At 37.8% G+C, this 24,662-nt stretch overlaps 2 protein-coding genes across 2 annotated transcripts; both read right to left on the bottom strand.

Annotated features, from left to right (window-relative positions):
- Positions 1-7,266: 7,266 nt before the first annotated feature.
- Positions 7,267-9,180, bottom strand: LOC308394650 (granzyme B-like; the record flags this gene model as incomplete). The annotated part of the gene is made up of 5 exons (XM_080879055.1): positions 7,267-7,903; positions 8,011-8,235; positions 8,514-8,652; positions 8,897-9,050; positions 9,123-9,180. 5 exons carry the CDS (start codon positions 9,178-9,180, stop codon positions 7,676-7,678), a joined length of 804 nt encoding a protein of 267 aa, XP_080735181.1. The 3' UTR covers positions 7,267-7,675.
- Positions 9,181-14,131: 4,951 nt separating this feature from the next.
- LOC308393716 (granzyme G-like) lies at positions 14,132-15,255 on the bottom strand (the record flags this gene model as incomplete). Its single annotated transcript, XM_080877673.1, has 4 exons — positions 14,132-14,293; positions 14,389-14,616; positions 14,766-14,898; positions 15,071-15,255. 4 exons carry the CDS (start codon positions 15,253-15,255, stop codon positions 14,132-14,134), a joined length of 708 nt encoding a protein of 235 aa, XP_080733799.1.
- Positions 15,256-24,662: the final 9,407 nt, after the last annotated feature.

The raw sequence follows: 24,662 nt of genomic DNA, 5'->3' as shown, positions 1-24,662 counted from the left end.
TCATGTTTCCCTCTCACCAGATAACCAAACAGATATCATGACCACCAGCTTTACGGTTGATACTAGAAATTAATATTAAATAAATTCTAACAACAGCTGATCAAGCTTAAACATGCTGCTGTTGTTTAGCGCGACATCCGCTGGTTTCCTGTTTCTGGCGCAAAGTGGGCGATAAACAAACAAGAGAGATGATCAGCTGATCATTGATCAGTTTCATGATTGAAGTAGCAATAGAAGAGGCAGCTGTAAAGACAGAATAACTCCAGCTTTGTGTCTTTTTCCATCCTAGCTGAAGTACGGGACAAACTGTGTCTCTTCTCAGCTCAATACGAAACGCGTAATATTTTCTCTAAATGAGGGACCATTGCATTTTTTAAGGAGCTGTTGGCAACTCTACTAACTAAACTTATGAATAAAATAAAGTTCACTATCAGTAACATCATAGCAACCGAACAGCTGTATAAACTCATCATGCTAGCTCACGCAGTACGAGTTATTGTAACTGACTGTAAAAACTCAGCACAACGAAAATAAACTCCACCTAAACTTGGTTTATATCTGACCCAGATAGACTGCAGGTCATAACTTCTTACCTGAAGTTCAGTTCACCTGACACTCGGACCGGCAGCCGCCTCGGGTCTCTCCTCCTGCCTCACCTTCCCTCATCCACCTGTTGCCTCTGTGGAAGCTCCGCCATAGCCACCACCTCTCATTGTTCATGCCATTACAAAAAAAAAAAAAAAAAAAGTCATCAGCCCACCATGCAAACGTCCAATGGCTAGTCCAGCTATGTTAACTTGTTAATCTTTCGCAGAAAAAATGTTTTCTGCGGTGCCGTCTTTCGTGCTTGGCTCTCCTACCTTTGCTAACATGATGCGCATAGTGCGGAAGCCGGTGCTGCATTCACTTACCCTCGGATATCTGAGCTTCACTGTGAAACCATAATCGTACATTTGATATTTCATTAAATTTTATTGTTTTAGCTTCGGGGTGGCACCTGGGGTGGCCAGTCTGGTTGGAGGGGTGGCCTGTGCCCCCCCAGGCCACCCCGCTGGACACACCACTGCTTTTCAAAATAAACTGAATGACGTGAAAGAGTGTTTACGGATGAGTATGGGCTCAAATTGTGGTCATAAATATGTTGTACTTGTAAAAAAGATTTGTATGTGTAAAAAAGATTTGTGTGTGGACTTAGCCAAGAAGTACATGTGAAACTCGAACAGGCAATCTTCCGATTACAAGGCGAACTCCCAACTCTTGAACCACGACCGCCCCACAAATAAATAACAAAATATTTATGACCACAATTTGAGCCCATAGATAAGAAGCAAAAAAGAGCCGCCAGGTGCTAAAAATAAACCTTAGACTCAAACGTTAGAACAGGCCTTTCCCCGCAGCACGCCGTTGAATAAATACTCACGAAGAAAACGGCAGCCGTTACAACTTATGTATCGTTTCATGCATTGGTTAAAACACTCACTCTATTTATAGAGTTGCTAATTGTTTTTCATTATTGCAGGCCAACCAGCCTATGCAATGGATGGCACAAATCCTGACTGGGTTCCAATGCTACATATGGGGCACTATGAAATCCCTGCTTCAAACTACACGCTACATAGCATACCACTATGCCAATCAGATTAGTTCTTCCATGTGAGGGTGAAGAGGTGACCCTTTTGGATAAGATAGTGAAGGTTTCTGCGTTTTGGTGAATGAGTGAGTGGTAGTAAAACCAGGGGAAAATGCTCTTGTTAAATACTCTTAAAAGTCTTGTGCTGTGTATGTACTTATAAGTTTTCAAAAGAGACAGGAAATTACAGAACGCTAATAGTGCGTGATATTATTTAAATGTTGTCATGATTTTATGTGAACATTTTGTCATTTGTAAACTATACATTGATTCTACATTGTAACTGATGTGATATTCTACAAAGTGGTTTTAATTAAAAGGCAAAAATAATTTTGTTTCTTTATTCAACTTTTTGAACAGTGTTACTTAGTAAGCACATATACAGTAAATGCAAATTATTTACATGGCAATGCGCTTCAGACACAAATGTAGACCCCCTAAATAAAACATTATGGGTTATTCAGAACAGAACTATGCTTGGAGAAATTCTTGCTTTTCAAGGGACTCAAAGCGCTTTACAATACCACTATTCATTCACTCTCACATTCACACACTGGTGGAGGCAGCTACAGTTGTAGCCACAGCTGCCCTGGGGCAGACTGACAGAAGCGAGGCTGCCCCTCTGGCCAACACCAGTAGGCGGTAGGGTAAAGTGTCTTGCCCAAGGACACAACGACCCGGACAGAGAGCCCACGGATCGAACCGGCGACCTTCCGGTTACAGATGCGATTCCCAACCCCCTGAGCCACAGTCGCGTTATTTATATTTCTTCATACATTTCTTCATACATTCTTATATTGTGCAGTGTTGGGTAAGTTAGTTTAAAATAGTAACTTAGTTACATTACTAGTTACTTCTCTCAAAAGTAACTCAGTTACTTCAAGTTACTCGTTACTTTCAAAGTAACTAGTTACTAGGGAAAGTAACTTTGGTTTTACTCAGAATTTTCTTGTTAATGTGTTGCTTCCATAACTTTGCCAGTCTTCTAGCTTGCTTACTTGCCACAAGTGCACTGTGCCACCTACCAATAGAAAGAAAAAGATAATGTGCATATTTCCACGAGAGAAATCCCACGCCTGGACCGTCATTGACTGCTGCCATGATTCTAGCCTACATCACAGCGTCATGTGCGCCTTTTACATCCAACACAAAATCTGCAGTCGTGGTGCTTTCGATTGTACTCAGAACTCGGAAATTCTGCCTTCTGAATAGGAAGATGTAGGCAACACCAGACTGCAGATGAGCTGCATACAGGGCTGGACTGGGACAAAAAATTGGCCCATGCATTTTGACTAGAGACTGGCCCACCATTATAGGAAAAATCATAAAGCCTTTGAATGAAAACAAACGCTGTTGTTATAGTGATGTACACTGTTTTGATGGTATATATGCATCAATCTATCAATCGTTTGTTGTAAGATTCAGATAATTATTTTTTAAAAGCTAGACATTTTAAATGAGAATAAGAAAGAAAAGTATTTCTTTGTGCCCACCTCTCCCTGTTAATGCCCTACCTGGCCCACCTGGCAACACTTTGCTAGACCCGCCCCTGCACAGTTACCAGCTGTCAGCTACCTAAAAAAGGATCCTGGGGTTATTTGTCTCTCAGAAACAGTTCATAACTTCCCTTCAACTCATTCATGTCACCTAAAAGGTTAACCTGTTTCTCCATCACCTGTTCAGCTCTGATGATCCAGTAAGGACATCTCCTGGTTTCATCTTCATGTTTCCCTCTCACCAGATAACCAAACCATATCATGACCAGCAGCTTTTTTGCAGCTGTGGCTCCAGCAAACATCAGCTGATACTAGAAATTAATATTAAATAAATTCTAACAATAGCTGATCAAGCTTAAACGTGCTGCTGTTGTTTAGCGCAACATCCGCTGGTTTCCTCTTTCGGCGCAAAGTGAGCGATAAACTCCGTGATAGCCACCACACGAAGTAACGAGTAACGACCCTATCTAAATCCCAGTAACAAGTAATGCGTTCCTAGTTTTGGCATAATAACTAGTTACCGTGCTCGTTACCACAATAATAACGTAGTTACTGTAACGCGTTACTTAATAACGCGTTAGTCCCAACACTGATATTGTGTATTTTGTTGTATAGTTATTTTATTTTCAACTTTAATTTATGTATTTTATCTTATTCTTTCCCAGTTTAATTTACCCTTCATTCTAATTTGTGTTGTACAGTTATTTCCTTTTTAACCTTAATTTATATTTTATTCCTTCCTAGTTAAATTTACCCTTTTTAATTTTTCATATTTATTTCCTATCTTATTCATAGCCTTTTCCTTTTTTGTTTTCCTTAGGTCACGAGCAGTTGTCCAAGCATTTCACTACATATCGTACTGTGTATGACTGTGTACGTGACAAATAAAATTTGAATTTGAATTTGATTTGAATTTAGCAGGTGGAATTTTTCTTTTCTGAGGATGGCTTCTTTTACCTGTCACTACAGATGGTCTGTTTGTGTTTTGATTGAGAGCCTTTTTCGGGGCAGCTGAAGAGAAGTCTGTCTTATGGCCAACCTCTGACTGTATCATGGTCATATTGCCCAGCAAAACCCAGTATGCGTATGCAGGTTCATCTGTAACCGTCCTTGTGCCACGGATCAACACTGTTGCTTCTACATTAAACAGAAGAGGGGTGACATGGCTGCAGGCATCCGCGACTCCGGGCACACAGGTGCAGTGGGCGGTTTCAACCTTCCCTGTGATGCTCACAATGACCCATGCCTGCAATGCTGGTTCATTCAGTGCCGTGCACCTGAAACACACACAAAGTTAATTTAAAGACAATACATGTAATTTTAAAAAAATCTTTTTATGTATTTGTTAAGAAATATATTCTAAAACACTTCTTCAGTAAAGACTCAGAGAAGAGAAACACACAGAACTTCTTGCTAGCAAGGGCAGCCTCCAGACTGAGAGACTCGCGCTGAGAAACTGCCCCGGTCTTTTATTTATACTTCAGTGGGTGCTTGTGTGTGTGTGTGTGTGTGTGTGTGTGTGTGTGTGTGTGTGTGTGTGTGTGTGTGTGTGTGTGTGGGGTCAGAGTGTGACCCCATAAAGACTTCCCTAAACCTGCTGGTCTCGAAGTCCAGCAGTTCATCAAACCAAAAGGCACTTAGACTAAAACAGATATAGCTACGTTAATCCTACCGTAAAACAATAAGACAAGGTACGACCTCTCCCATGCTCCTAGGATGTGGGGGTGAACACCCTAGAATGTTACAGACCTCCTAGGATGAGACATTCTTTCAATATGCCACCAACCATATACTTCTACACACAAATAATTACATGCAGCATTCTACCATATGCAAACTTATATCATTAAAAGATTATACTGACTACTAAGTACAATTTTCCTATTAACAGTATCCATCTATAGAATGTTGCATGTTATATTCTAAATCTGCCTGTTTTGTTTTTGTTTTTTTAATCTGCCAGCAAAAAATGAACCTAAATTATGTAATGCAAGGATGTAATCACTTTCAAGAGGGAGAAAGCATAAAGTTCGACTTTAAGTGACAAATATGAATCACTTAATATGATAAGGAGATTCTGCAGGTCATTAATCAATGTATAAAACAAAAAAAGAATGTATTTTAGTGACACAGGACATAAACACGGAAGCAAGATGTATAATTAGGATTATTTATAATAAATATGAATTAATGATTGCAATTTCTTTAACCATAGAGAATGACTAAATGCTTCAGGACAATGTCACATCAATGCACTGAACTCACTATGTTATCCATCTAACAGAGCCTCCACATGTTCTCACTGTAATTTCCCCCTCATTAATGAATTGATGCTTGCACTAATCTGAAAATACGGGGGAAATTAAATGCATTTTACTTGCAGTACTCAAGCTGACTTACCTTTGTTTGAATGACGGCGTATTGACTAAATCCTCCTTCTCTGGTGCTGTTTTGTAGCAGTGTATACACCTGAGACTGTCACCTGTCTGTCTGTCCTGCACTTTCTCTCTGTTTCTTTCTCTCTGATTGTGGAATAAAAGTATGAACATGTATTTATAAGTTACACTTGTGTTTGAATCCTGCAGCTTATCACACATTTGATTTCCATGTGTGACAACAGCAAGTGTCCCGAGTGAGGACAGACTGAGGGACCCACTGCTGCACATCATCTGTGAGGCTTTGCACCCCTGATGATCCACCAGGACAAACTCAGCAGTGTGTGAGGAAGAGGAGGAGGAAGAGCCCGCAGCAGCTGACAGATGAAGAGAATAGACAGACTGTTCCCTGTTTGTGAAGGACTGCTAGAAAAGTTTAAACTAACTGTCTGTCCTGAATCAATCTTATTAGATAATGTTCCCATAATTTTATCATTCAAGTGTTTTCAGTGTGGGAGAAAGTACTCAGGGCTCTGAATTGGGATACAGCCTGCTTGCTTTGATTCGTGGCCTGCCATGTACAGATCATTAAAAAAGCTGATGTATAAAATCACATATAAAAGCAAGTGGAAACCTACAACAGCGCAAGTTATTAGTAAGTTACTACATCTTTCTTCAAAAATAGATAAACAGACCAAATTTATTCTCCACATGAGATGGTATTATAGTCCGTGTGCAGATGGGTGACTGCACTCCAGAGGAGATCCTACCTTTTATACAAACTGCTGTATACATTCTTTATTGTGCTGGTCTGTAAAATCTATATAAAACACAAACCTGACTTCAGTCTTTCTTTCCCTGCTTTGTCTCAGTCTGGCGTGAACAAGCAGATGCAATCAAGTTTTAATTCACTGCACAGTCTCAGTGTTTCTGGCCACCATCCATTAAGCTGTGCTTGCATGAAGCTCACCATGTTTATTAACCGAGGCGATTGATTGAGAGATCATTTATTTCAAGCATATACGTACATACATACAAAATAGAGCATATATACGAAAAGGAAAATACTGTCCTGTAGTACAACCAGTGTTCAAAAAGCAGTGGGAAGAAGTAACACACGTGTTACCACCGCCTTCACATATTTATAGCTCAGTCATGTAATTGTGCAGCTGCTTCCAAATGTTGTATAACCATGAGAATTTATTACATTGGACTGCATGAAAACCATACCTTTATACATTGATTTAAATTTCTGAATATATTTGTCTTGTCAATTAATTTTAAATTTAAATGTAAAAATTCTTTTCAATAAAGACACTAATGTGTTTGTCTTATAGAGGTTTAAGTTGCAGAGAAATGCCGTTACTGTTTGTTCAACTATTGCAGGACAACCACTGTTTAAGTGAAAAGATAAATGTTATGACATTAAATTTTAATGCACATGTGGTAAAACATATTTTTGTTGTAAATCTACACCAACTACCGAGTGAAAGGGTTTTCTGTACTCATTCATGTGCTTTCTATTATTTTATGCATCGCCTTTCTATGGCCACATAAGCCTCTAATTTTGGAGATTTTTAATCCAAGTTTTTACCCATTATAATTATTTAATTACCCTTTTCAGTAAATGAATCATTTAAAGTCCAGTTTGTTTCTCAGTTTCGTGTATCTGGTTTAGTCACACATGTGGAAATGTTCTTGCGTCTCTCATTATTTTTGTAATAATCAGGAAGTGCAGATTACTGTCACCATTTCCTCTGTCTGATGTGAATCTGCAGTTTATCACCGGAAGGTTTCTCTCGCTGTTTGAGCTGTTTTTTTCTTTTTAAGTAAAAGGACACATACATTACACAATTTGATGACCACAGTTGAGTCCATGTTGATTTTTAAATGCACCTCATGTTGTTTGAAGATTGAAGGATTCCAGCGATTACTATTTTCATTGTTGACAGTTAGTTTCCTGATCAGTTGAGCTTTGTTTTGTGTTTAACTTAATAAACAATGACAAAAAAATGCTCGGAACCAAAGCCTCTGTAATGTTCTCCAGCCGTCTAAAACCCAAAAATATTCCCTTTGCTGTAATCTGTGGAAAATCACATATCTGACAAACTATCAAATGTTCTGTTCATCAGAACAGCTGATTTAATTTCTGTTAATTACCATGTATTATTAGACTAATCAGCATCTCTAACACAAATATGATGTTCCTTAGAAACAGGAATGATGGTTACTGTATCGGTTGTCGGAGAATGTAACTTTCCCTTATGTTCTTTGATGGAGTCTCTGTGGTCAGGTATCTTAGTATAACCCTGAATTGTTGAGCCATCTGGGTTTGGTATGCCGGCGGATATCACCCCATATGCCTTTCCATCTTCACAGACTAATGGACCACCAGCGTCTCCCTGGAAGTATTCAGTATTTACACAGTATTTAGTGATTGCTTTGGAAGAGAATTTCCGTTGTTGACCAAAGTTTTTTTCTCGATGTTAGTGTACAAAAATACACTTACCTGACCAGGTTCTCTCTCACCCTCAGAGCAGTACATGTTTGTGTTAGCACACAGCTCATTGTCAGTCAGGGTCACATTTACTTCCAGGAGTTTGACAGACATATATTTGCTGTTTTCTGTGCTTCCCCAACCAGAAATGACACATGCTTTTGGCAGAGATCCATCATCACGGTCAGCAAGAGCGATGGGTTTCACTTTGTCGTTCAACTTTGCCTTGGTGCTCAACTTAAGGAAGAGAGAGAGAAAACCCTTTAAAAGATATTAGCACTGTTAACTACAGTCTGTTTTAGTGCTGTATTCAGTTGGGCTCAATTTCAGTAAATCGAAGAGGGAAAAAAGTAAAATAAAAATCAGTATGTACAGGATTTCAGTACAACTTGAATGAACAGAGCAACAGCCAAAAAAAAAGAGAAAAAAATTTGGAGATTCTGGAAAAAAAGACTAAATTAGAGCAATATGGTGAACTTCAAAAGTACAATCATATTTGTTATATATATACATACCTTAAGAAGCATCATATCATTTTTAATATTAACTGGATCGTAGCCTTTCATTGGAAATGCATTTCTCCCAGGCACATTAACATGCTGTACACCATTCTGATCATGATAATTATGAAGTCCCAGAAAAACTTTGTAGGACCTAAAAAAAAAAAAAAAAAAGTGTATTATTTGTTTGATAAAAATAATGAGTTTTTGGTCTTGTGTTCACAAGATAAAATATTTTTGGGTCATTTTATCTAATAACCATGAAGCTGCATAAAAACAGATTTCCTCCTCTCAATATGTGACTTGACTTTAATCTTGAGATTACAGATTCCACAGGAGGCCCCTAAACACTAAACAGGTAAAAAAAAACAAAAAACATAACAGTGTGTTAAACTCACTCGGCTTGGCAGTGTGTAGCAGTCATCACAAAATCCTCATTGAGAAGGAAGCCAGCACAGTGTCCTATATGACCAGCAGCGCTGTTCATCTGCAAAAGCACCATGTAAGGTCTGCTGTGAGGCACAGCCTCGTGACCTCCAATGATCGCATGGCCTGAGACAAAAGTGAAATAAAGTATATACATACAAAATCAAATGTGTGCGTAAAATATGTAAAGATCTTTACCTTGTTGATGAAAGCTCAGTACCAGTGTCAGTAATGTCAGTTTATAGTAAATAATCATGGTGCGATCACAGTCGAGAGTTCAGCTGAGATACTGAAGAGAAATAATAATCTCTGATCATTTTCACCCTGAAATGTTTCCTATATATTTGTGCTATTTGCATACGCATGCTCAGTGATGTGGCTTTGAACCACATTCTTAAGGAAGGTAAATATCGCCTTACTATTTTACATGAAAAATGTCTAAAAATATGATCCTGTGAACTCATTAACGTCACTCCTAAGTCCATTGAGTTTGCACCAAATTGTTTTTATGGTAAATTAAATTTCATTTTAAACAATAAAATGTTAAAATGAATTTAAATTCCGTTTAAATTCCAGGATTCAATAAAGCATCACCATCTGACAAATTAAAGCTTTAATTAATTTTGATAATATTTTGACTCTTGCGGGATTCCAACTAATGTGTGCTGTCATGAGCACCTTTCTCTATAGCGACCAGAAAAACAGTTTACATGTAAAAACAAAGAGAGTAAATCACACCTCATAAACAAGTACAAAGAAATTCAGGAAGATCTTGATGCACGTGACAGGACCGAACTGAACTGGAAACAGACAAACAGAATCAAAAATGACAAAGACGATGAACTGGAGGAAACTCAGGACTTAAATACTCAGGATGATGATGATGATTATAAACAAAGGTCAGGAGAAAAAAGGAGAGCCTGTATTAAGCTTCAAGCCCACAAAAGGCCAGAACATCTAATAATAACAATTAATGGAAATAATGTGTCCCTCTCAGTGACTGTGAGGACTGCTGCTGGCTGAATGACTGTGATTGTTTACACCTGTGTTTGCCGAGTGTCTCGGACAATTTGCGGTTTGATTGTTATTTATACTCATTTTAGGGTTTTTATTACTGTATTCTTCTTTTTTTATTTTTTATTTTTATTTTTTTTACTGATTATTACACTACAGAATACAATAATCAATCAAGAATATTTTGTTTCAGCCTGTGTGTTTCTGTAGATACTTTGAGAAATCACAATGAAATCTTCTTGAATTTTAAATCTTCAATAAGGCAGAGACAGCAATAAGACTGAGAATTGCAAATACAGGAGAGAGAGAGTCGACATTACCGCTGACGGCCAACAGAGAAGAGAGCGTGCAGTAATGCAGAGAGTAGGCAAAGGACAGGAGAAAGAAGGGAAAACCTGTGTCAAGGATCAATGTAGTTTGCAGAGGTCAGAAAAGAAAAAAGCGAGAACCTCTATGCCTTTACTTTTTCACTTTTACTTAAATAAAGTATAATAAGTACTTCTACTTTTACTGTAGTATTTTTTAACACTAGTATCTGTACTTTTTCTTAAGTACAGAATGTCTGTACATGTTAACTCGCCCAGTGTCTGTCTTCAACATTCCTGTGGTGTAGAGAGATAACTTAGATAACTTATGGTGCTCAGCTCAGCCAACGTATTGACAGTTAACCACGTCACACAGTGAACAAGCCTTTTAATCATTTTGTTGTTATTATATTGAAATCTTTACTAAAAGCAACAAACTCAGCTGATTTCAGAATGCTTATGTCAATGTAGAAAAAACAATGAGACTTAGCATTTTTAGCAGATACAGTTTTGACTTGCTATACTGCCACGAAGAGAGCATGGGAACCTTTTGATTAGAGTGCACCCAGCTGCTGCTGACTACGATAAACCCTCGACCTCTGATATAATTTCTCTTTGTGGTTCCTTATCTTCTCTTGCATGTCACTACAGGGAGTGCAGAATTATTAGGCAAGTTGTATTTTTGAGGAATAACTTTATTATTGAACAACAACCATGTTGTCAATGAATCCAAAAAACTCATTAATATCAAAGCTGAATGTTTTTGGAAGTAGTTTTTAGTTTGTTTTTAGTTTTAGCTATTTTAGGGGGATATCTGTGTGTGTAGGTGACTATTACTGTGCATAATTATTAGGCAACTTAACAAAAAACAAATATATACCCATTTCAATTATTTATTTTTACCAGTGAAACCAATATAACATCTCCACATTCACAAATATACATTTCTGACATTCAAAAACAAAACAAAAACAAATCAGCGACCAATATAGCCACCTTTCTTTGCAAGGACACTCAAAAGCCTGCCATCCATGGATTCTGTCAGTGTTTTGATCTGTTCACCATCAACATTGCGTGCAGCAGCAACCACAGCCTCCCAGACACTGTTCAGAGAGGTGTACTGTTTTCCCTCCTTGTAAATCTCACATTTGATGATGGACCACAGGTTCTCAATGGGGTTCAGATCAGGTGAACAAGGAGGCCATGTCATTAGTTTTTCTTCTTTTATACCCTTTCTTGCCAGCCACGCTGTGGAGTACTTGGACGCGTGTGATGGAGCATTGTCCTGCATGAAAATCATGTTTTTCTTGAAGGATGCAGACTTCTTCCTGTACCACTGCTTGAAGAAGGTGTCTTCCAGAAACTGGCAGTAGGACTGGGAGTTGAGCTTGACTCCATCCTCAACCCGAAAAGGCCCCACAAGCTCATCTTTGATGATACCAGCCCAAACCAGTACTCCACCTCCACCTTGCTGGCGTCTGAGTCGGACTGGAGCTCTCTGCCCTTTACCAATCCAGCCACGGGCCCATCCATCTGGCCCATCAAGACTCACTCTCATTTCATCAGTCCATAAAACCTTAGAAAAATCAGTCTTGAGATATTTCTTGGCCCAGTCTTGACGTTTCAGCTTGTGTGTCTTGTTCAGTGGTGGTCGTCTTTCAGCCTTTCTTACCTTGGCCATGTCTCTGAGTATTGCACACCTTGTGCTTTTGGGCACTCCAGTGATGTTGCAGCTCTGAAATATGGCCAAACTGGTGGCAAGTGGCATCTTGGCAGCTGCACGCTTGACTTTTCTCAGTTCATGGGCAGTTATTTGGCGCCTTGGTTTTTCCACATGCTTCTTGCGACCCTGTTGACTATTTTGAATGAAACGCTTGATTGTTCGATGATCACGCTTCAGAAGCTTTGCAATTTTGAGACTGCTGCATCCCTCTGCAAGATATCTCACTATTTTTGACTTTTCTGAGCCTGTCAAGTCCTTCTTTTGACCCATTTTGCCAAAGGAAAGGAAGTTGCCTAATAATTATGCACACCTGATATAGGGTGTTGATGTCATTAGACCACACCCCTTCTCATTACAGAGATGCACATCCCCTAATATGCTTAATTGGTAGTAGGCTTTTGAGCCTATACAGCTTGGAGTAAGACAAGATGCATGAAGAGGATGATGTGGACAAAATACTCATTTGCCTAATAATTCTGCACTCCCTGTAGTGTACTCGAGCCAGCTTCAGTGAAGCACCTCTGCAAACATCCCTGCACTGAAGAGCATAACACCAGGAAGCCTTTGTTACACTGATCCACTGTTTATCACAGCAGTTTTACAGAAAACCATGTCTTCTGTAGATATTTGTAAAAATATTACATTCCCACTAAACACTGGACATCGGGTAGACGTGCAGATCATGTCTGTCTTGAGTCTGTTGGTCTTAAAACTTGAAATTTGGACTGGGTAATATTTTTGGACGTCATGTGGACATCTATGACAGGTGCAGGAAATGTACATAATTAATACATTTGTTTATTTACAAATATTAAGCTTGTTGTTATCAATATGATATATATGAATACAGATATTTATAAACAAACCTGATTTATTATGTGTTAGCCTGCTGAGCACTCTGCACACCTCCACACATAACTGTTTCTGTCCTCCACCCTCTGGAAACACAGGACTACAGAGCCTCTAGAAGCAGTATAAAATCAACATCTATAATGAGTTGGAGTTTGACTCTGAAAAGACGTGAACAATGACCATATTTGGACTATAAATAGCCCGTGCATGGAGGCCCTAATGATGTCAACACTAGAAGTTTAATAGGCGATGAAATAAAGATGTCATATTGACGTCTATGTCGGCTCATGGTTGGATGTCCAGAATTGGTTAGGGCCTTTGTCTGAGCACAAAAAGAAGTGCTCATTAGTCCATCTGGAGTCATAATTGTCAGCCTGTACAGAATTTCCATAACCTGTATGGACTTTTTCATCGATTTGTATTACTTTTGGATTATTATAAATTTTTGGGGGCTCTGTGTGTGTGTGTGTGTGTGTGTGTGTGTGTGTGTGTGTGTGTGTGTGTGTGTGTGTGTGTGTGTGTGTGTGTGTGTGTGTGTGTGTGTGTGTGAATCTGAGTCGCAACAGAGATGATCAGAAATGACAGAGTCAGATTGTGCAAAGTACGTGACTGAAGCAAGGAATTTATTTATATCGCACTTTCAGAGCAACTCCCAGCTGAAGACAAAGTGCTGTACACTTGACCTGCCAAATATGATACATTGAATAAGTAAAAAAAATTAATACAAAAATAGAAATACTTCAGTATTACTGTAGTAATACAAGCAGTACAAATGTAAGAATGCAAAGTTATCCGTGGCTTATTGCTGAGTCTTTTTTTTTAATGGTGTGCTATAAAAAAGTGAACATTTTCCATTATTCTTTAGACTCTGTTCAATTTAAATTGAAAAAGTAAATACAAACAGTCACAAAGAAGTCATTATACAAATGATTCTAATTAATGCTGAACAGAGAAATGTATAAACAGGTACGAAAGTTTTATTTTTAGACAATATGAGATAAAACAACATTAGAGGATCTTATTTTCTCATTAGATTGAAGAATCTCTTTAAAACATATGAAGACGGAACAATAATGACATAAAATATTAAATTCACTGAACAAAATTCAGATTTCAGACGTCTGCAGATATGAAATCAGTTGTAAAGCCCCAGAACTATCCAAAAAAGTAATGCAGCAAGAGATTATTAATTTAATTGTTAGTAAACCTGAGAATCAATGCTTTATTTTAGATTATAGATTTTTTCTTAATTTTGCATTAAGACGTGGTACTTCTTAGATTGTTCTCATTTCTGCAACTTCCACATTAACTGACTAATCAGCAGGTCTAATACAAACATGATGCTGTGTTTCAGTGGATTCAGGAATTTTAGTGAATCTAATGATGTCTGGGCCACCTGAGTGTGGAGTAACTGCACTGGATATCACACCGTATGCCTTTCCATCTTCACAGACCAATGGACCACCAGCATCTCCCTGGAAGTAAATATTCAGCATGTGAAGCAGTGATGCTTCAAAAGTGAGTTAACTGAACGAAGTCAGTTCACTTTATTTTATAAAGATGTACATACCACACTTGGACCAGTGTCTCCCTGAGAGCAGTAGAAGTTTTCCATGGTGCACTCCTTATTGTCAACCAGTGTTATGCTAGTTTCCATGAGTGTGGGAGACAAATATTTATTATTCCTGTCTGTTCGTCCCCAGCCAGAGAGTATACATGATTTTGGCAAAGTACCATCATCATGACTCGCCAGAGGAATAGGCTTCACATTCTCACTGAACTTTGCCTTGGAGCTCAACTGGAGGAAAAAACAAACAAATAAAATAAAATTAAAAATGTAAACTGAACTTTTTTTTTCAAACTCGAATTCAAGGGAGCATTTAAAAATAATAATGTGGGACTCAATATTTTCATTATATTGTACTTTCTGTGCAGGGATACTCTTACCTTCAGAAGCATTACATCATTTTTTAAAGAGGTTTGGTTGAAGTTTTTATGTGGAAATGGTTGTTCCGCAGATATGCGCTGTATTTCGCTATTACTATTCACATTGTGAACTCCTAGTAAGGCAGTGTAAGACCTGAAATGACACAAAATTATGCCAAAAAAATCATCTAAGAATACAATGATTAGTGTTTCTGTGAGAATGTAGAACTCCTGCACCTACAGAGACTATTTATTCATGTATTTAAACTTTCAGTGCATCAGTCTAAAAAAACATCATACAAAAATATGAAGTTACTTAAACTCACTCGGCTTGGCAGTGTGCAGCAGTCATCACAAAATCCTCATTGAGAAGGAAGCCAGCACAGTGGGCTCTTTGACCACCTGCGCTGTTCATCTGCAAAAGCACCATGTAAGGTCTGCTGTGAGGCACAGCCTCGTGACCTCCAATGATCGCATGGCCTGAGACAAAAGTGAAATAAAGTATATACATACAAAATCAAATGTGTGCGTAAAATATGTAAAGATCTTTACCTTGTTGATGAAAGCTCAGTACCAGTGTCAGTAATGTCAGTTTATAGTAAATAATCATGGTGCGATTACAGTCGAGAGTTCAGCTGAGATACTGAAGAGAAATAATAATCTCTGATCATTTTCACCCTGAAATGTTTCCTATATATTTGTGCTATTTGCATACGCATGCTCAGTGATGTGGCTTTGAACCACATTCTTAAGGAAGGTAAATATCGCCTTACTATTTTACATGAAAAATGTCTAAAAATATGATCCTGTGAACTCATTAACGTCACTCCTAAGTCCATTGAGTTTGCACCAAATTGTTTTTATGGTAAATTAAATTTCATTTTAAACAATAAAATGTTAAAATGAATTTAAATTCAGTTTAAATTCCAGGATTCAATAAAGCATCACCATCTGACAAATTCAAGCTTTAATTAATTTTGATAATATTTTGACTCTTGCGGGATTCCAACTAACGTGTGCTGTCATGAGCACCTTTCTCTATAGCGACCAGAAAAACAGTTTACATGTAAAAACAAACTGAGAGTAAATCACACCTCATAAACAAGTACAAAGAAATTCAGGAAGATCTTGATGCACGTGACGGGACCGAACTGAACTGGAAACAGACAAACAGAATCAAAAATGACAAAGACGATGAACTGGAGGAAACTCAGGACTTAAATACTCAGGATGATGATGATGATTATAAACAAAGCTCAGGAGAAAAAAGGAGAGCCTGTATTAAGCTTCAAGCCCACAAAAGGCCAGAACATCTAATAATAACAATTAATGGAAATAATGTGTCCCTCTCAGTGACTGTGAGGACTGCTGCTGGCTGAATGACTGTGATTGTTTACACCTGTGTTTGCCGAGTGTCTCGGACAATTTGCGGTTTGATTGTTATTTATACTCATTTTAGGGTTTTTATTACTGTATTCTTCTTTTTTTATTTTTTTATTTTATTTTTTTTACTGATTATTACACTACAGAATACAATAATCAATCAAGAATATTTTGTTTCAGCCTGTGTGTTTCTGTAGATACTTTGAGAAATCACAATGAAATCTTCTTGAATTTTAAATCTTCAATAAGGCAGAGACAGCAATAAGACTGAGAATTGCAAATACAGGAGAGAGAGAGTCGACATTACCGCTGACGGCCAACAGAGAAGAGAGCGTGCAGTAATGCAGAGAGTAGGCAAAGGACAGGAGAAAGAAGGGAAAACCTGTGTCAAGGATCAATGTAGTTTGCAGAGGTCAGAAAAGAGAAAAGCGAGAACGTCTATGCTGGAGCTTGGAAAGAAAAGCGTCTGGACTTCTTTAAGTTGCTTGAAGACATTTCACCTCTCATTGAGAAGCTTCCTCAGTTCTTCAGTTCTAGCTGAAGAACTGAGGAAGCTTCTCGGATGAGAGGACGAGAGGTGAAATGTCTTCAAGCAACTTAAAGAAGTCCAGACGCTTTTCTTTCCAAGCTCCTTAGACTACAATGAGCTGGATGACTGAGAACCTTCACAGACTCTGTACTTTTTCCCTTTTACGTGAACAAAGTACTTCTACTTTTACTGTAGTATTTTTTAACACTAGTATCTGTACTTTTTCTTAAGTACAGAATGTCTGTACATGTTAACTCGCCCAGTGTCTGCAGTAAACAGCAATGTCTTCAACATTCCTGTGGTGTAGAGAGATAACTTAGATAACTTATGGTGCTCAGCTCAGCCAACGTATTGACAGTTAACCACGTCACACAGTGAACAAGCCTTTTAATCATTTTGTTGTTATTATATTGAAATCTTTACTAAAAGCAACAAACTCAGCTGATTTCAGAATGCTTATGTCAATGTAGAAAAAACAATGAGACTTAGCATTTTTAGCAGATACAGTTTTGACTTGCTATACTGCCACGAAGAGAGCATGGGAACCTTTTGATGAGAGTGCACCCAGCTGCTGCTGACTACGATAAACCCTCGACCTCTGACATCTGATATAATTTCTCTTTGTGGTTCCTTATCTTCTCTTGCATGTCACTAGTGTACTCGAGCCAGCTTCAGTGAAGCACCTCTGCAAACATCCCTGCACTGAAGAGCATAACACCAGGAAGCCTTTGTTACACTGATCCACTGTTTATCACAGCAGTTTTACAGAAAACCAGGTTTTCTGTAGATATTTGTAAAAATATTACATTCCCACTAAACACTGGACGTCGGGTAGACGTGCAGATCATGTCTGTCTTGAGTCTGTTGGTCTTAAAACTTGAACTTTGGACTGAGTAATATTTTTGGATGTCATGTGGACATCTATGACAGGTGCAGGAAATGTACATGATTAATACATTTGTTTATTTACAAACATTGATTGATTGATTGGTAATTTATTTCAACATGTGAACAATATACAAGTACATTTAGAAAAGAAAATAAGAGAGAAAAAAATACTATACAAATTACATACAAAAAACCCCCCAAAAAACCCCGTTCTGATTAATTTACATGTTGAAAGGGAGTGGGAAGAAGTAAACACTTATTTAATCCCACCCCTTTGCCATAAATTATCAGTTAATATTTAGTCAGCTTCCTTACTGATATAATTTGTAATAAAAATAGTGAACAGATTTCTGATATACTATATACTATAATATCACATCATGAGTTTTTTGTTTGTTTTTAAATAGAGACATTCACTTAATTTAAATATTTTCCTTTAACATTAACATTGTTGTTATCAATATGATATATATGAATACAGATATTTATAAACAAACCTGATTTATTATGTGTTAGCCTGCTGAGCACTCTGCACACCTTCACACATAACTGTTTCTGTCCTCCACCCTCTGGAAACACGGGACTACAGAGCCTCTAGAAGCAGTATAAAATCAACATCTATAATGAGTTGGAGTTTGACTCTGAAAAGACGTGAACAATGACCATATTTGGACTATAAATAGCCCGTGCATGGAGGCCCTAATGATGTCAACGCTAGAAGTTTAATAGGCGATGAAATAAAGATGACGTCTATGTCGGCTCATGGTTGGATGACCAAATTGTGGACCTAGTTTGGATGTCCAGAATTGGTTAGGGCCTTTGCACAAAAAGAAGTGCTCATTAGTCCATCTGGAGTCATAATTGTCAGCCTGTACAGAATTTCCATAACCTGTATGGACTTTTTCATCGATTTTTATTACTTTTGGATTATTATAAATTTTTGGGGGCTCCGTGTGTGTGTGTGTGTGTGTGTGTGTGTGTGTGTGTGTGTGTGTGTGTGTGTGTGTGTGTGTGTGTGAATCTGAGTCGCAACAGAGATGATCAGAAATGACAGAGTCAGATTGTGCAAAGTACGTGACTGAAGCAAGGAATTTATTTATATCGCACTTTCAGAACAACTCCCAGCTGAAGACAAAGTGCTGTACACTTGACCTGCCAAATATGATACATTGAATAAGTAAAAAAAATTAAGATAAAAATAGAAATACTTCAGTATTACTGTAGTAATACAAGCAGTACAAATGTAAGAATGCAAAGTTATCCGTGGCTTATTGCTGAGTCTTTTTTTTAATGGTGTGCTATAAAAAAGTGAACATTTTCCATTATTCTTTAGACTCTGTTCAATTTAAATTGAAAAAGTAAATACAAACAGTCACAAAGAAGTCATTATACAAATGATTCTAATTAATGCTGAACAGAGAAATGTATAAACAGGTACGAAAGGTTTATTTTTAGACAATATGAGATAAAACAACATTAGAGGATCTTATTTTCTCATTAGATTGAAGAATCTCTTTAAAACATATGAAGACGGAACAATAATTGTCATGGATCGCTGTGTGGCAGGCAGGATGAGGACCCAATCGCAAAAACTCACGGACTCAAGGGATAAACTCAAAATGCAGCTTTATTGCTGACAAAAGATAATAGGAAAACTAAACTGGGAAAAACTAACATAAAGTTCACCAGGAAACACAGGGGGAATCACACACAGCATGAGGGAGAACGCGACGCCGAACAGAGGGAGACGCAGACAGAAATACACAGAGGGTTAACGAGGAAAGTGGGAACACACGGGGAACACAGCTGACACAGATAACCATAACGAGACAGGGCGGGGTGAACATAACACTGACGGGAGACAGGCAGAGTCAAACAGGAAGTACAGAGGTTCAAACAGGAGGAGAGAGAGCACGGGGAAAACACAGACATAACGGGCTGAGGAAGACATGGAATAAAACACGAGGGCTCACAGTTACACAGGGGCACACAGGAGGTAACCAAATAAGGAACATCTTAACAGAAGAACCTAGGAACCAAGGCATGACTAGGGGATGAAATACAAAACATACAAAAACTGAGAATACCGGGCCCACATGGCCCGGGACCATGACATCAATGACATAAAATATTAAATTCACTGAACAAAATTCAGATTTCAGACGTCTGCAGATATGAAATCAGTTGTAAAGCCCCAGAACTATCCAAAAAAGTAATGCAACAAGAGATTATTAATTTAATTGTTAGTAAACCTGAGAATCAATGTTTTAGTTTAGATTATAGATTTTTTCTTAATTTTGCATTAAGACGTGGTACTTCTTAGATTGTTCTCATTTCTGCAACTTCCACATTAACTGACTAATCAGCAGGTCTAATACAAACATGATGCTGTGTTTCAGTGGATTCAGGAATTTTAGTGAATCTAATGATGTCTGGGCCACCTGAGTGTGGAGTAACTGCACTGGATATCACACCGTATGCCTTTCCATCTTCACAGACCAATGGACCACCAGCATCTCCCTGGAAGTAAATATTCAGCATGTGAAGCAGTGATGCTTCAAAAGTGAGTTAACTGAACGAAGTCAGTTCACTTTATTTTATAAAGATGTACGTACCTCGCTTGGAGCAGTGTCTCCCTGAGAGCAGTAGAAGTTTTCCATGGTGCACTCCTTATTGTCAATCAGTGTTATGCTAGTTTCCATAAGTGTGGGAGACATATATTTATTATTCTTGTCTGTTCGTCCCCAGCCAGAGAGTATACATGATTTTGGCAAAGTACCATCATCATGACTCGCCAGAGGAATAGGCTTCACATTCTCACTGAACTTTGCCTTGGAGCTCAACTGGAGGAAAAACAAAACAACAAAAAACCCCAAAAAAAAAAAAAAAATGTAAACTGAACTTTATTTTCAAACTCGAATTCAAGGGAGCATCTAAAAATAATAATGTGGGACTCACTATTTTCATTATATTGTACTTCCTGTGCAGGGATACTCTTACCTTCAGAAGCATTACATCATTTATAAAAGAGGTTGTGTTGAAGTATTTATGTGGAAATGGTTGTTCCAAGAGGAGAGGAGCTGTGGCTAAACAGCTGTAAGCATATATTGTGTGGCAGGAAGTCATGTACACACACACACACACACACACACACACACACACACACACACACACACACACACACACACACACACACACACACGGAGTGTTTTAACCTTTTGTGACCATAGGGGGGTTACAATGGGTGTTGGTGTAAACTGTGTGTCACAGAATAAAAAGGCTGCAAGAAAGGCTGTTTATTTGAAGTTGGCTATGACTTCCTGTGAAAGGAGGCTCTTTCACGCAGACGCTTTGACCATTTGAAGGAAAACAGAATGTAGGCTACATAGTACCTCCGTTATAATGACCGTGCACCTATATTTGTGCACACAGTAGACGCCATCATATTTCATATTCACTAAGTCGACTGCCAAAATGAAGCCTGAGGTGAGAATTTTGTTTATGAATTTTTTTCTTTTTTCTATGTTCCTGTAAATCGGCTAAATGTTTAAGTAGAGGCAAAGAGAATCATTCAAGAATGAGTTAGTAGATATGATTGTGCAAAGTTTTAATGTTTAGAAATTGTTAAAAGTATCGTTTTTAATGTGAGCGTGTGCTCTTTAACTTTAAACCGAGCTACGACTCGACGGATTGTCTTATTATTAGGGAGGGGCTGTGCAAATGTTATGCTGACAGCAGCATTCCAGCCAGATCCGACATACAGCTGAACTTCCAAAGTTTCTTATATTAGATTCTAAAGGAAAGTCTTTAAACACACTGAAACGGTAATTCAACACCGAAATATTGTTCACTTGGGGAGTTTTTCAATACCAAGTAGGCTACATTTAGTCATTTGTACTTGAGGTGCAGTTTCAAATCATAGTCGCACCCACCCACAGGTGGTTTAACATGGTTTTGTTTTAGCAATGTGTGTGCGCATTTTGGTCTGCGTGGAAATAAATGTGTACATGTTGAAATCCATTTGTGTGTAACCAGATTTGTAAATGTGTCAAATCTGTGAGCATGCGTGGATATTAATGGCTGAAAAGTCTTAAATCTTAGCCTGAAAACACACTGCGTTCCAAATTATTATGTAAATAATATAGTTGATACAAATGGCAGTCTGTATAATTTTCAAGTCATCAGCCATTAGAGCACAATTCAAATTGCATTATACAAACCTCCCAATGATATCTACGTTTTTGCAAAAAAGAAAAAAAAAACCTCAAAATGCACTGTTCCAAATTATTATGCACAACAGAGTTTAAAAACATTTTATTGGTTGTAAAGAATTGAAAGCTGTTATTTCTTGAATTTGCTGCATTAGGGTGGCCATACCTACTGAAACCAAACGCTATTTAAATCAAAAACATCTTAACAGGTCAAATTACATGCTAATATAGGACCCCTTCTTTGATATAAACTTCACATTTCTTGCACCCATTGAATTTGTGAATATTTAAAAAGTTTATGCTTGAATTTCTTTGTAAGATGTCCGAATAGCCTCCCACAACTGCTGTTTGGATGTGAACTGCCTCATAGATCTTTTTCTTGAGGATGCTCCACAGGTTCTTAATAAGGGTAAGGTCAGGGGAAGATGGGGGCCACAGCATTAGTTTTTCTCCCATAGCAGCCAATGGCACCGAGGTATTCTTTCCAGCATGAGATGGTGCATTGTCATGCATGAAGATAATTTTGCTACAGAATGCACACTTCCTTTTGTACCATAAATAAAGTGTTCAGTCAGAAACTCTATATAATTGACCATTTTTACACCTTCCAGGACCCAAAAGGGGCCTAGCAGCTCTCTCCCTGTGATTCCAGCCCAGAACATGACTCCCCCACCTCCTTGCTGATGTTGCACTCAAGTTGGGACATGGTTGCCATCCACTACTCATCAGTGAACAAGACTGTTTGAAAATTAATCTTGATGCATTTCTGGGCCCACTGCAACTGCTTCTGCTTGTGGGTATTGGTTAGGGATGGCTGAATGGCAGGTTTATGCACAACTGCAAGCCTCTGAAGGATCTTACACCGCGACTCCAGAGACACCATCAGCTTCAAATACACTATAAAGTCTAATTAGTTCCCAGAACTAGTAATGTTTACTTAAGATAACTATGTTAGAACAACTTATTCATTGCAAGTATACAGTACCAAGAATAATTTGACTGACTGTGTCATACTAATTGTTTACCCACTGATTAAAATTTCAAGTTCTACTAAATTAAAAATCAATTTGTGGTAACTTAATGTGATTAAAAAACAGTTTTATTATCCTTGAAATGTCTAGTACAACGCTTATACTAATGTTATACTGTATGCAAGTATGATTCAAAAATAATAATTAACAACACTTCCTGTAATGGTATTAAAATCAGCCCAACTTTTATTTTCAAATGCAAAAAAGTATATCAGCAAACATACTGGACTCTGCTGAACAACAAACAATTACATTGCCATCATTGTAATAATATTACAATGAAAAAAAGTCTCAGATTTAGTTATTCTGAATCCAAGTTTAGGCTTTCCACAACTTTGTTTTGCAAGTTACATTACTTATATAATCAGTATAAATGTATTTATTGTCTTTGGATCAAACAAAACATTTGTTTTGCGTTCAAACACAGAAGCTTGGTATGTTGTAATATTTTAAGGATTGCTTGGTTCCAGGCCTGGTATTACTGCCTGAATGACTGTCATGGATTTAGGTGTTCCACATGCAAGTGCAGAAGAAAGTCTTTAACATTGTCCCAACTACCCTTAGGTACAGTGGCAGTGGATGTGGATTAGAGATGTAATGGCCTTAAAAGTGCAGGTGACCATCCTCACTGACCATACTATCTGTGACGGAGGACTCATCTGTCCTGGTGGTCCACAAGCAAACAATCATATTTTTTAGAAAACCAACTTATTTCCTTTCTTAACAATTTTTTTTCCTGCATTTGCTATAGAACAGACCTCAATTTAGACAATCTCAGGCTCCCTCCCCACCGGAAAGGTGACACTCAATGTCCCACTTGTCAGTCTGGATAGCCCTGACCACCGACACACAATAATGTCATGAAAACAAGTTTTTTAAAAAGGGATATGCAAACATGGACAATAATTTTTCATTGTGATGATCTGCAGAAGCAAATTTCCCTGTTCAAAAACTTGCAGACTTCACTATATACAGTGTAGACAATGTGGACCCTCTAAACTAAGTTTGTGAGATATAATCTTTTAAGAAATTCAGACCAAACTGTTGTCGTATTTACTTACACAGCATGTCTTATAGAATTGACTGGCGTGAACAGCAACAACATAGAGCAGTCATATCTCAAGTCTAATAACAGAAGAGAGGAAAGGATCAGTAAAGAAACAACTTCCCAAACCAAAGCACAAATGAAACAATAAGTAAAACAGGTTGATCTAAAGTATGATTAAAGTTCAGCCTGATTAATATAAATGCCACTGACAATTACTTATATATTGGAAAATCAAATTACTATAATCAATATAATGTTATACTCATAAGACCAAACATTTTAGTGCATAATCACCTGTCACTGCCATTTAAAACCCTAAATTGAAGTATCTCATATGCATGTGTGTTAATTACTTCAAGCTGTCCTGCTTACATTCAGAAGTATTAGGTGTTTATTCTCTGCCCCTGTGTTTTCTATTTGTATATGTGTATCTATGCCTGTGGTGCTTACATCACTGCTGCAATACCCGTGCACAGGATTTAGTGAGCTCCATTGTCAGAAACAGAAAAATCTGTCACAGGGTACCCATCTTTCAGCCCCGTTTAAAACATCCGTCTCTCTTACCGTTTACTACCAAAAGCAGATCACCCACAGAACTTTACCATAGCACTGGTGTACTATATGATTATGAAATCATGCTATTTTAATTACATGGTTACCTGACCCTTAAAATAAGGTAAAATGTGTTAAAAGTATAGTTTTTGTTTTTCTTCCTAAAGATGCTTATTAAAGCTTTTATTTCTTATAATTGCAAGTCCTTATTCGCTTGTCTACAACATCACTGGTCATGTAGAATTGAACTCATTTTTCTTTAAAGAATTTTTAACT

The sequence above is a fragment of the Rhamphochromis sp. 'chilingali' genome (assembly GCF_963969265.1).
Source record: "Rhamphochromis sp. 'chilingali' genome assembly, chromosome: 3".
Lineage (NCBI taxonomy): Eukaryota > Metazoa > Chordata > Actinopteri > Cichliformes > Cichlidae > Rhamphochromis > Rhamphochromis sp. 'chilingali'.
The sequence above is the reverse complement of the archived record's forward strand: the minus strand, read 5'-3'. Positions and strand labels throughout refer to the sequence as shown.